Source organism: Equus quagga, chromosome 4 (genome assembly GCF_021613505.1).
Source record: "Equus quagga isolate Etosha38 chromosome 4, UCLA_HA_Equagga_1.0, whole genome shotgun sequence".
Classification (NCBI taxonomy): domain Eukaryota; kingdom Metazoa; phylum Chordata; class Mammalia; order Perissodactyla; family Equidae; genus Equus; species Equus quagga.
In genome coordinates, this window is record NC_060270.1 from 101,187,578 (window position 1) to 101,201,650 (window position 14,073).

Below are 14,073 nucleotides of genomic sequence, written 5' to 3' on the forward strand. Positions count from 1 at the left end.
TCCTTGAAACAGTTGGGTCATAGAGTTCACGTCATCTCATGAATTTATCTGTTCAAGATCACCTGTAGGTTCGAGGAATCCTAGGACTGTCCAAACTCTCAGATGTGTCTATTATCAAATCCGGTGACAAAGAGCCTTTTCTGTGAATTCCTAAAGGGCAAGGATTGTGGCATCTCCTTACCTAACTCTCTGTCCTGGTTTAATTCATGGATGTGTCACTCATATATTATAGCAGAATTTCACTAAGGTTAACCTCTTAGGGACTTTAACTTAGAGTCTTAACATGTTCTAGTTTAAGGTCTTTTAGAACTTTCTACAAGATTTGGAGGTGGAGAAGGGAAGTGAAAGAGAATATGGTATAGAAAACTGCTTTTCTTTGTAGGATTCAGGAGTTTCCCAGCTCCTTCTGGTCCACTTGGGTAGCAGAAGGCAGTGAGATGAAGTGTTTCCAGGCAAAGATGTGGCCATTCCAACCCAGCAGTGCCCAGAATAGAGAGATGGAGTCGAGAGATATTTACCTGTCTTACCTGATAGTCAAGGCTGCTCTAGAGCTGGTGAGGCTCGGGGCAAAGTGGAACTTGAGGCCCATTGACTCTCATGCTTGGAGAGAAGCAAACCAATGCTCATATTGTTTTTCCCCATCCTTTAGAAATCTAAACCACTCTAGCCACTCACCAACTAGGAAAGTTACATTGCTTCTTAAATTTATTTTTGAGAATGTAATTTGTTATCTATCCATCAGATCTGTGCGTATTTGAGGCCCTAGGCCAGGTGTAGCAAACTCTTAACTTCCCATGATGTATTCAAGGCAAACAATGGCTGCACAAGGCCTCAGAATCCTTCTCAACACAGAGTCATTGCTACCACCTGTAATCACCACCTTTGCCAAAAGATCAGATGTGGTGTTAACCACAGAACCTATTTCCTCTCTGCCCTAAGCAGAAGCCTAATTTACTTTTTCCTCCAACTGCCTCAACTGATATAACTACTTCTATCAGGGTGACCTTTTAGAATAGCCTGGCCTTAAAATTTGACAATAACTTGGCTACCAAATATCCACAAGTCAAGCTATCACTAGTAACTTAAGAAGTCCTCTTAAAAGAGTGCTAAAAAATGCATTCCAATAAAAATTCTAGAGGCGGGCATTTTGTTACACAGATTTGTTGTTTTATGTCTCAAGCATGAAAGTAATACTGTCTTCTTCAGGGAGACAAGGTAAAACAAAGCTGGGTTTTCCCCTCTTTGTATATTCTCAAACCTGTTTTTGATACTTGAGCTCAAAAAAGCATAATTCCCTCACACTTGTATTTGCGCCCATCAGTCACGGCAGCAGTGGGGAGCGATCTGGGTGCGCGCTCTGCCATCTGTGAGGACTTCCTCCATGGACGCACTTCCCACATGGGATTTGAGTTTTAACAATGATAGCCTGGTCCTGAGTTGGGTGTTCAGGTTTGTTCTCCTTTGAGCATGCTACTCAGCTCTTGCTGAACCTGGCGTTTGTATGCTCTGATTTGTGTTTAGATTCTCTTTAGGAGATTCAGCAGAGAACTGCTTTAAATCCAGAGAGAGCTAAGGCAGCTCTTTTTTGCCAAGAATCGTTTACAGGTTGCTCTATGGTGTCACAGGAGACAGAGACTCAGGATGGCTTGTTGTATATTCCCCAACCCCCTCATACTACTTTCACATAGTTTTCAGTTTAATCAGATAAGGAATGTCTATTTTGGGCTTTGTCATCGGTATTGCACAGCCACCAAGTTCGTGAAAATGTAATTTTTAAAAGAACTGGATAATGTCTCCACAGTAAAGTTTACCCCGACCTAGAATACCTCTCTTGGAACCTAGCAGTGGTTCAGAATGGATCCTGGTTCCCAGGTGGAATATAATTCTGATACTGAAATCAGATGTATGTTTAACTTGAGAAAATATCCTCTCCATGATCTCTGATTACCCAGAGCCTTGGCATTTTACATGTAACCAGTTAGAATTGGCTTTAAAATAAAAGGAAGAATCAGGTTAAATAAAGGACCCTGAGTTAAGTCTTTTTCAGAATTATTTGACATTCACTCGCTCCACAAATCGCTTTTGAAAATAATCACAGGAATGACGCTTTGATCTACTCATGCTTGCATTTTCCTTGCCTGACTTGTTTCACTCCTATAACCCCACGGAAAGCAGGACATTATGAGAATCGTCACTGATGGGATTAACAGAAGTGTAACTGCAGTTTTTACAAACATGTTGAGGTCGTTGGTTTTACCTCCTGAGAACACCAGGCACACTGAGGTCCAGTGAGTAAGCAGTCTTCACAGGTTTCTGCACCTCCCACGGCACAGCCACCTGTGTTCAAACCCAGCAAGACACAAGGAATTCAGCACACTCTCTGGCACTCCACTGATGAGAGGCTCTTAACGTACTCGAACGCAGCAATAGCAAAGTTTACTTTAGTCCTCTAAGATCAGTCCTCAAAATGTTAGCAATTCATAACAAAGTTCATATTTTACATCTATCATGTTGAAAATATGTATGACTTGTTAGCCAAAAATGATCATTCTCTTTTTTCTTAAAATATGAAAAGATCTTAATGTTCACAAATATAGCATCATCCTATTTATTATCCTTATTCAGTACTATCCAATTTAATTTTTTAAAATTATTTGCATCCATTAAAAAATGTGTCTCTCTTTAATGTACTCTTTTTATTTTTAAAATAAATCCTTTTTCTCTCTCAAGATTATTATTCTTAAGTGGAAGACCTTGTTGTACAATAAAATAGCTAGAAAAGTTACCAAAATAGTTGTCATAAAGATATTAAAAAGCCCCATCCTACAGTAACGCTGTTTAATTCTCCTCATTAAAATGCCCATGCAACCTTTGTATTTATTTACCTTAAGCCGAGAGCACTCCCTGTGGGAACAGCCCTGCGTCTGCCCGTAATTCGTTAAAGTGTTCGCTCAGCAGTGAAAGAGCAATCGAACAGATCAAATAAAAAATGACTTCAGATCTAGTTTTGAACCAAATGACAGGTTTGTCAAGCATACCACGAAAGCAATATATCAGAGAACTTAAGTCTTACCTTGAACGCGATCATTCCTTCCTAGAAATAGAAAGAACAGGCAGAGCAGTTCAATCCCCATTCGTCTCAGTTCTCGCTGTGCAGACAGATTAAAAAATGAATTACCTTCAGCATTACCAGATCAAAGCCGAACATCGTGAAAAGTCTTTCTTTCCTGAAGTGTAAAAGTTTAAATACTACTTACACTGCTTTGAAAAGAAACTTGAGACGTAAATAAAAAAGTTTTCATTAAGACTGAAATGAAAACAGAGGCTACCTGGACAGGTAAAGAAGAAAAGCTGTGTTTAAAAGCAACTTCAACATGATTCACTTCCTTGTTCTCCTTATAAGGAAGGCAGGTGTACAGTCACCAAGAAGGTGGGGAAATTCATTCAGGAGAAATTTTTATGCAAATTCTATTGGTCTCTCTGCCTCCTAGAGAAAGTTAACACCTTTAGTGAAATATCGATGAATGAAATGTCAAAAGAACAATTGAAATAGGATCTAAAGTTGTTTCTAAAATACTTTTAATTTAATGAAAACAGTAAAGATGATAAATAAAACACAAGTATATAAGAAGTATAACACAAACATGTAGGGAGGATTTTAAAAAATGAGCTAAAGGAAAATACCTGAGATTTTTGTATTCCATTGTTAAATCCTTTGCAGAGAATTAAAATGAACTCTGAAAAATAAAAATCACTATTTTAAAGCCAAATTAGAAGACAGGCTAGGAAAAGTAAAACATTGTGTTCCCTTGTTTTCCAAATCGGGTGAAAGATATTTTTCTGTAAGTATAGAATTCTTAATTAAAAAGCAATATTGGAAATTACTATATGAAAATTAAATTAGGCAAAAATTAGATAGTCTCAAAACAACCCCAGTGGAAACAGAAACAACAGTACCCAGGATTCTGAATCCTTCGGGAGAGGGACCAAGTGCTTTTTCTCCTCTGCTCTCCCAGCTTCTAGCTCACCATTTGGTACATAGGAGGTGTTTATTTGTTGAACAATAGAATGACAAATTTAAAATATATACAATCTATGGCTAAACTCGTAAGGTTGATTACATATTTTTTCCCAACGTGTTCAGGAAGGTGTTCTGGGATTGGCAGAAACTGCACACAGGTAAGAATCAATATTCACTTTGTTACTCTCTGAACTATCTGACCTTAGACAGGCTTCTCTATGGCTGGGCTTATGTCCTGGAGATTATCTTTTAAAAGTGTATTTCTAGGCAAGCATGTGAAGCCTGTGAAGAGAGGAAAACTTATTATAGACCGCTCAGGTTCTTCTCAGAAGGCTGTGTTCAATTTTGGACTCCATCATACACAAGACCCTGAAAGAACATGTCAAGAATCTCGTAGAGAGAAACCAGAATTATTAAAGAGCTGGAAGATATGCCTTTTGGGAAAAAAAATACAGTTATATGAAATCAGTTGATTTAACTCGAAGAAGAAAGATTGAGGCACAAATTATCTGTGTCCCTGATACTACCTCCCTTTTTCCTCCAGTATTAGCTATCATTCATTCATTCAACAAATATTTGTTGAGCACATACTTCGTGCCAAGTATTTTCTAGAAGCAGAATGTATGTCAGAGAATTAAGCCAAGTTCTTGACTTACGAAGCATAAATTCTAGGTTGGAGGGCAGTGGGGGGAGACTGATTCTTAAAATCAGGCAATGGTAAGGGCTATGAAAAATGATAAAGCTGGGTGGAAGGAAAGAGGGGTAGGGAGGGTGTGGTATTCTATTTTGGATAATCAGGGAGAATTTCTCTGATCAACTGACATCAGACAAAGCCCTCAATGACTTGGGCAACAAAGTGCAAAAGCCCTGAGACAGCCTCAGGCTAGGCATTTTCAAGCCCAGTGGAACATAAGAAGGGAGAGGGAGGGTAGCAAATGAGGTCAGATTTAGAGGCAGAGGTCAGATCATATGTAGTCTTGACCTTGACTTTTATTCTAAACGTGTTTGGAATGTCATTGGAAGGTCGAAAAAAGGGGAATAATATTATTTAATTTACATCTTAAAAAAACACTCTGGCTGCCGTGGAGATTAGAATGTATGGGTCAAGATTGCAAGGTGGGAGGCCAGTTAGAAGTTTATGGCCGTTGTCTAGGACAGAGACAAGTGGTTGGGACTAGGACATTGGTGATGTAGGAGGACAGAGGTGCTCAGATACAGGAGATAATTTGAAAACAGAATGTGCTTATGCATGGGGTGTGGATTTGGAAGAAAGAGAGATTTTTGGCCTGAGCAACTGAATGTATGATACTCTTTCCTGAGAGGGGTTACCCTGGGGAAGGATCAGGTTTCATGCAGAGGATGGCACTCAAGAACATGTTAAGTATGAGATGTCTAGAAATAACCAAGTGAAGATGCCACAGAGGCAGTTTGATATCTGAGTCAGGAAGTGGGGATGGTGTTGAAGTATGAACTGTAATTTTAGGATCATGAGCATGGATTTAAGGACGTGAAGCTGAATGGGATCCTGAAGGAGGGGAATATAGATAAGGAAGAGCTCTGAGGACTGAGCCCTGGGGCCTGCCAATATTTAGAGGTCAGGAGGAGAAGAACCCATTAAAGGAAGCTGTTATCTAAAGAACACTCGCTCTTGCTAAAAAGGAATCTGTCTTTTTTGGAAGACAATTCTCCAAGTATCTCTCACATTTTTGCACATTTTGCGAGCAGAGGCACTGACCACCTTTTTCTGGATTATCGTTTCAAGGATATTTATAAAGTGAACAGCCTTTTAAGACAGAGATATTATCTGTCTGCAGAGCAAGGAGCAAATTGCTTACAGCTTTGGAAGACAGAGATAGTGTCACTCTGCAGAACTAGGAGTAGGCATACTTACTACCCATTATAAAAGGTTCAGGTTCCCTAAACTCATAGTTCCTCTCTTATCATACAGCCTGCTACTTGTGCAGGTGCCACCTCCTTCCCTGTGTCACCCTGTGGGAACTGGCCTTGGGGAACTGGTGAAAGAAAGTGCTGATCCTTTGACCACTGCTACTGTTATGAATTATGCAGTCTTTTATCTTGGAACCAGGCATCTCATGTCCCTCAGCATCCACGAATCTGTGATGAGCTAACTCGTTAGCTTGCAAGTGAAATCTCAGGCCCATCACAGTTCTTGATAGTCTTCCACTTGAAATCCACCTTCTTCTACAGACCGAGCACGCAATTTTCAAATCTCGTTTTGGAAGCTAAGATCTTGCATCTCACAAGGCTGCCTGAAGTGCCTTGGACTGACGAGAGCTGCTCTGGTCACTGAGTTGTCTGTCTCCCCACTGACCTCCCTGGCAACCACCGTCAGGCACTTTGGATGAGCTGGGATCAAGGATGCCTGAGCAACTCTAGATCTGCCCACTCCCTAGAAACTTTTCTCTGGGGTTCTAGCTGCCACCAAAAATCTCCTCTTCTTAAAAACACAGTTAGACTGCCTCTCCCAGCCTATCTCGCAGTTAAGAGAACCTCAATGACTAGCTCTTGTCAATGGAGTATGAGTGGGAGTGGTATGTACCACTTCCAGACTATCTCCATGTCCCTCTGCCAACCGGATGCAGGCAGTAGCAACAAGGTCCTGGAGCAACTCCAGACACTCAATCTGACCCTGTGATTAAATAGAGGACCCTGTACTATCCCACGTACAGACTTCCATCCCAGTCCCTGAAATCATAATTGCACTGCTTTATTTACTCTGTCCCCAGTTGCAGCCCGCCCCTCTGGTGTTCATTCCCTCCCCCACTTCCAAGCCTTTGCCCATGCCATTTGTGATGCCTGGAGGCCCTTGGCTCCATCTCGCTCCTCTCACGACCAGCTCAACTCACCACCCTGGTCTCAGCGTGGACCTTAGTGCCAACAGGAGGACCATTTTTGTTCTCTCTGGGCCTCTTCCTGCAGAATTTCTCTAGTACAGCCCTTTTCATTCTGCTTATAATCAAATAAATACCGGCCCCTCTTCCCATCTAGGCTGTGGGGTCCTTTAAGACACTTATTTATTCAACAAGTATTTATTGAATTAGCATCAGGCAGGGAATGTGTCTTAGTCATCTTTATATTCCCAGCACGTAGCATAATGCCTGGTACTGTGAAAGGAGTCAGTTAGTATTTATCAAATAAATGGATGCATTTTATGTCTTCATTGTCAGTATTTTACCTGCTACAAAGCAGGTACTCCATGAATATTGAGTAAATATTGAGTAAATAGTAAATAGAATATTGAGTAAATATTGAGTAAATGAATAAATGGTTTGAGAAGGTACATATCATGCCATTAGGAGAGGGAAAATGCATCCTCTGCTTGGGTTGTGATGAAAGCTGAGAAAAGGCTTAAAATGCAGGGTGGAGAAAAGGGGCAGAATTTAAGAGAAAATATAAAGTAAAAGAAAGCTACAAGTGAACATCCATCCACTGTGTTTTCACCTTGGCACCACTCAGGGTATTTGTACCAGGCTATAAGGCACAGGGAAAACATTCTTGCTTCCTGAAGATATGGTGCCTGGTGCCCTTTCCTAGAAAGGACCCATCCATACTTCTCTGGAGAGAGGTGGCCTTACTTGTTTTGTGAGCTGGCCAGCACCCCATAAAGTGTCCCAAAGGAAAACTGTGTCCCCCTAGCCAAGCCAACCAGATCAATTACCTCTGTTTCTTTAAATGTGAAATTTGAACTGGGAAATACAGGCTGAAAGTCAGGGCTATGGTACAGGAGCTGAAGCTAGCAGAAAGAGGACATCCGGTTGGAGAGAATACGATGCTTCAGGACTGAGTCAATGTTAGTAGGAATCAGCAGTATGAGGATAAAGAAGCCCAAGGCAGAGGAAAGCTACAGTGAGTAAAAGATGAGCCGGTGGGTTGAGAGTATCAATAGTAAAAGCAGCAGAGAAGGGGCCCTGAGCCACAGCAACTGAAGAACACCAGAGTCAGATGCACAGTCTCACTCTGTCGAGGGGAAGAAGCGTGGCCCAGGCTGAGGGCTGCTGTGCATCCCAAGTGCCCTTCCAGATTGGATCTCTCTGAGGCCCAGCTCTCCCTGGGTTTCCCCTGGATCCTGTTTCTTTTAGGGCGATGTGTATTCTTACAACAAATTCCCATTACTTGTGGATAGTTGAGGGAGTCTCTACGTCCCTTAATATCAGGAGATCGTAAGTCACATGATCTACATTTTAAGACAGGCTTGTCAGCCCATAGAGTAGAATCCTACCATCCCAACTGCTCAGAGTCCCAGCCTGGGGGCTCTGACTCCATCTGGGGGTCTGACCCTCTTCAAAGCGTCTAAGCCGTGGGGCAGGTGGGGTAACAGAGCACCACACAGCTCAGGGAAGCAGCACCTTTGCACTCTGCCCTTCAGCTGGCCTTTGCCTCTGAGATTTAGAAATGGGCCGTCTTCAGCAGAGCCCTGACTTCAGGAAGCTGTGTGAACCCATCTGACTCACAGTATCTGGCTTGGGTCTCTCCCGGCCCCAGCCACTCACCCATATGAGAGAACAACAATCTAGGGCCCAGCTGGGCCAGCCCCAGGGCACTCAAAACACTCTTGGAGGAGTAAACAGTGAGTAAACCTGGGAGGCAATTCGAACCCTGGGTACCTTAGCAATGACTGCCAGCTCTTGGGATGGCCTTGCTGTGTAACGTGCTTTATTTCAAGCACCAGGGAGAAGTATACCTTCAGTTGTCTTTCTGTAAACATGTTTCACAGTGAGTAGCTAACAAAAGACAGTGGAAATGGATGCTTCATCTTGGGGTCCGGCCCTGATGTAACTGTGTGTGCCATACGCTGCACAGCAGGTGGTTTGCAGAATGTTAGGGCTGACTCAAGGATGTGTGTAACTCTGGAATCGTGGAAACTGAAAGTGGATGCCTTTGTTTCACATTTCAAGACCTTCAGAAAAATTCTTTTAGAGAAGGATGTATAACAGTTTCCTGTCATCTTAGTCTATAATGTCCACAAACTGCTAAGTGCTAGAGAAACTTTTTGTGGCCTAGGCCTTACATTCCAGTCTGGAGTTTACTTTTTTTATTGTAGTAAAATATATATAACATAAAATTTATCATTGTAAACATTTTTATATATGTAGCTCATTGGCATTAAGTACAAGCATGTGTTATGCAACATACACCACGGTCCACCTCCAGCACTTTTTCATCATCTCAAACTGAAACTTTGTACCCATTAAACACTAACTTCCCGTTTCCCTGCACCCTGGCAACCACCAATCCTCCTGCATTCCATCTCTATGACTGACTATTCTCGGTAACTCGCATACATGGAATTATACAACAAAGCCTATTTCACTTAGCATGATGTTTTCAAGGTTCACCCATGTTGTAGCATATATATCAGAATTTCATCCCATCTTAATGCTGAATAATATTCAATTGTGTAGATACATCGCATTTTGTTTATGTATTTATCCGTCCATGGACTTTTGGGTTGTTTCCACCTTTTGTCTATTGTGAATAATGCTACTATGAACATGGGTGTACAAATATCTGTTTAAGTCTGTAGCTTACTTTTTATTTTTTATTTATTTATTTATTTATTTTTTGGAGGAAGATTAGCCCTCAGCTAACTACTGCCAGTCCTCCTCTTTTTGCTGAGGAAGCCTGGCTCTGAGCTAACATCCGTGCCCATCTTCCTCTAGTTTATACGTGGGACGCCTACCACAGCATGGCTGCCAAGCAGTGCCATGTCCGCACCCAGGATCCGAACCAGCGAACCCCGGGCCGCCAAGAAGCGGAACGTGTGAACTTAACTGCTGCGCCACCGGGCCGGCCCCTGTAGCTTACTTTTTAAAGTCATCATGATGTCCATGATGGGAGGAAGTAGTGGGAAGAATTTAGATTTTGTATGCAGAGAGAACTGGGTTCAAATTGCAGCCCTGGCAGGTCCTACTGTATATCCTCGGGAGTAGGATTTCTCTCGCAGCACTTTAGATGCCAGACTGTGAAACACTGATAATATCCACTCTTCAGGATTATGGTGAAGATTTAATTATACCATTAATTATGGTATGAATCCAGATTTTGTGGGGCCTAAAGATTATATGATTTGGGGAGAGGGGCTCTTTAAGAAAAGGAAAGCAAAATTGAACATAAATTCAGTATGTAAGGGTATATTTATTTAAAATGAGAGAGAGAAAATAAAACCCAAACCATGACAACAAATTACTGAAGGCTTGGAGATTCCAGGCCATTTCTTCTTGAGATCTCCTTAGGCAATTCACCAGAAATGCTCACCTGGAAATGCTTCCTGATGGTAATCTGGCTTCCCATCCCCACCTGGGGCCACCTGCGGCTCCCAGGCACTCCCAGGCACCTGTGCAAGCTGCAGGCCTCACCCGCTTCATCCTTTCTTAGTAAACCCCCTTCTGATTTCTCTCAGGCTTCATGTTTATTGAAGTTAGCTTTATTGAGCACTTCCCATGTGCCAGGACCTCTTAAACATTTTATTAATATTGCCTTATTTCATTCTCAAAATACCCCTATGAAGTAGGGACTGTTTTACTTCCATTTACCAGATGAGGAAACTGAGGCATGAGAAACTGCGTAGCTGGCCCAGAGGCAGACTGCCGCTCAAGCAGCAGAACCCTGGAGACAGAGTGCTGCCTCCAACCTGAGCTCAGCCTGGCCGTGCAAACTGCCTCCTGGTAGATAAGAGGTGTTGGTAGAGTCACCAAGCAGCTGTCAGCAAGAAATGAAATTCCCCAAGGAGCCTTAAATGTGTTTGTCTCAATCTCTGGACCCATGTTCCAGCCCCGGCTCTGTATCTAGCTGTCTCATTTTTGGTTTGTTTGTTGTTCATCCTGTGGATCATTCATCACCAAAAATAAGACAGAAATGTGGTCCTGGATCCTGCAATCCTTTTTTATTCCTTCTGTGATTTAAGTCTGGTACAAATCACTTAAAAACAAACAAAACAAAACATGTTACCCAGCCCTTCAGGGGAAGCTGACATCACTGGTGGGGAGCCAGGCCTGGCACTGTGTCCAGGAGAGGGCGGTCACGGGCGTTTCCTGTGGCTGGCAGATGACTCAGGATTAACTCCTTACCCTCCAGACGCAGTCACCCTCCACCCCGCTTTGGAGCTCAGTAGCCAGACACACGGCTCGTTAAAGGAAGCTAGTTCTCACTTGGCAAGTGTGAAGCAAATCTTGTATGTTAGACCAGCTTGAGAAAGCCACTCACCTCAGGTTTTGGAGATTATTTTAGTCTAAAAGAACTGAGCTCCTTCTGTCCTTTAGTTTGTGGAATAAATCCAAAGACGAGATTTTCCATAAAATCTCAGCGAATACGAGTTTATTCTGACTTGACTCTGAGAACTAGGCTCTCTCTTTATGCCACTCTCTTCTATGCATGAAGCGAATGGTGTGCCATAGCAAGAAGTCCATGTGAACAAACAGGCATTGATTACGAGGTGATTCACTCAGTCACAGCTTGCAAGACTGCTAAGCATTCTTTTCTCTTTTCTTTTTAAAAGATAATTCAAGCAGTCTAACCAGGGTTTTAAGCAAGTATTTTTTCTGATGAGCACCATCTCTTACTTCTAGGGCTGCACTGGGCAGTGGCACTACTGGTGAAAATTGACTCTAATTCATTGTCATTCATTCATTCACTCACTCATTCAGCAAATGTCTATTGAGATCCTACATGTGCCAGGCACTATTCTGGGACACAGTGTTGATTAAAACCAATGAGTTCTCTGCCTCATGGAGCTTCATTCCTGTGAGATAGATAGACAATAAAGAGCCAGATAACGATGTCAGGTGGTGAAAAATGCCAAGAAAAATAAAGAACGGTAAGAGGTCACAGAGTGGTCAAGGTGGGGTGGCCAAAGAAGCCTCTGATAAGGTGGCATTAGGTCATGCCCTAGGGAAGTGAGAGAGGGAGTGACAATTAACTGGAGGAAGAGCAAGTATAAGACCCCAGGCAGGAGGGTTTGGGGACAAGCAAGATGGCTGGTAAGACTGAAGTGGACCCAGGAGGTAATCACAAGGAGGTAACTGAGGACAGGCCCGAGAATCAAGAAGGTGGTGAAGACCTTGTCAGGAGAGGCTTGTGGGCCGTGGTCAGGACTCTGGATTTGTATTCTGAGTAAGAAGGGAAGGTTTTATGGGTTTTTGGGGGGGCCATGATGTACCTTATGTTTTGAAAAGGTCACTCTGAGCAGACTGTAGAGCAAGAAGGATGAAGGGAGGAGATCTCTCAGAGGCTGTTTCAGCAATGGAGGCCAGAGACGATGAAGGCTTGGACAAGGAAGGTAGCAAGAAGTGGTTGGATTCTGGATATAGTTCCAAGATAGACAGGTTTTACAAATGGATTGTAGGGCAGGAGAGAAATTGAGGGCTCAAGGATGACTCCAAGAGTAATGGAAACCCCTACTTGATAACTTCGCCATCACCAACAGGTTTCTCTAGACATGTCAGAGAGACATGATATGATATCTGCCCATGGTAAGAATCACAGTGAGCTCTAGGTGACTAATAACCTGTGGAGTCACGACTGTGCAAAAGGTGTTCTGTGGCAGAACAGGAAAGGTCAGAACTATGCAGGCAAGTGCTCTACAGTGAGACTGTCTACGTGTTTTTGTTGTTAACATTCCTTCAGTCCAGCAAAAGTCCCATTAGCTGGCATCTTCTGTTCTGGAATTCTCCATGACTTGGCATTTGGGGAGCAAAAGAAAACCTGGAAAATTCCCATGGTCCTGCAGTCCTCTCTCGCTGCACTGGTAGACTGTTGGGGTCAGTTTCCATAGCAAAAGAGTCTGCCCTAACAGATTTTCTAAAAGTATAGTCCTCATTAGGGCACTGTAAGAAGGCAGGTGAGATGGGCATATTTTACTTAAAAAAAAAAAAAACTCCTTACAAAGTAGAAGGATTTCAGATTTCTTGTGACCTTGAGCATGCAATTTATGCAACTGTAACAGTAGGGAAGATTGCCATTCTTTAAAAAGCTGGGAGCAATGGTGGCCAATGCTATGTTGGAGGAATATCCTTGAGGGGGTCCATGGAGGATTTACCACTTTCAACTGCCATTTTATGGACTTTCCTGGTTGTTGCTGATGCCCACTCACTGAATCCTCCCAGTAAGTTTACACAAAATGGAATAGGAAAAAGCGCTGAGCGTGAAGCAAACACCCTAATCATTAAAAAGGCTAAACGAGAAATTATTCTAACAAGCTATTGAAAATGTCATTAACCTGGTCACGTCTCACGAATTGGAAGAGGAGAAAGAAGAAAAGCTTTTAAAAGCAAATTCAGTGGCATCTGATTAAAGATGGTGTATTGGATTGTTATACAATCTGCATTGTTGGGTGTAATTCCTTTCAAACACAACGCGGCTCCAATGAGCTGTCAGATGTGAGAGACTTGTGTGAGGGAGCATGAAAAACACCCGCCAGGCCTGCAACCTGCTGTTTCAGGACAACTCTGGGTGAAGCTGTGCTTGCAGAAGGTCCCTTCCCAGCACTGGATAGCTGAGGAGCGTGGAGCAGGGTTTCAACCGATGCATAGTGCAGCTAATGGCTCCACAGGAGTTTCAACATTTACTCGAGTAATAATTTTCTTCATGTTAAGGAGTTGCAAGTTTTAAAGTTCCAAGCAAAACACATATAATGAAAGTTTTTTCATTAGAACAAAATTGCTGTTAGTTGCAAATATTTGGGGAGGATTATTTTTTTGGCAAATATTCCTTACGCATTGATGAGATGATGATATCTCGAACATCAGTGGAGTAATGCTCAATAGCGTGGAAAATGCAGTTGTCAGCCCTGGTCTCAGTCCAGACCTTGGTGGCTTATAGGACATTTGTTGCACCTTGTAAATTAATCTTGAAATGGTTCAGGGCCTAAACTTCAGGCGATCAAGGATTAAGAAGACAGGATGTAATTATTAACTCAACCAATGGAATGATTTATTTTTATGTATGTCACTGGAGGAGGAGCACTGATAATTTAGATAATAATAATGTATCAATATTATAGCCCAAACTGTGTTCTGAAGAGAGCTGTTAATCCT

General features: G+C 42.4%; 1 protein-coding gene across 7 annotated transcripts in view; it reads right to left on the bottom strand.

The window, feature by feature from the left end:
* Window positions 1–14,073, bottom strand: part of ITGB6 (integrin subunit beta 6) — a 124,394-nt gene that overhangs the window by 64,514 nt on the left and 45,807 nt on the right. Inside the window, exons 2-5 of one of the 7 annotated variants that reach the window (XM_046658494.1) lie at window positions 3,685–3,737; window positions 3,330–3,487; window positions 3,074–3,149; window positions 2,258–2,337 (exon numbers count right to left, since the gene is read on the bottom strand). In XM_046658494.1, coding sequence (XP_046514450.1) covers window positions 2,258–2,337; window positions 3,074–3,134 — 141 coding nt within the window. In that variant the 5' untranslated portion in view covers window positions 3,135–3,149; window positions 3,330–3,487; window positions 3,685–3,737. Of the gene's footprint in view, window positions 1–527; window positions 601–2,257; window positions 2,338–3,073; window positions 3,150–3,257; window positions 3,488–3,684; window positions 3,738–14,073 lie in introns of those variants that run through there. The other 6 variants (XM_046658492.1, XM_046658497.1, XM_046658495.1 and 3 more) reach the window with 6 other exon arrangements.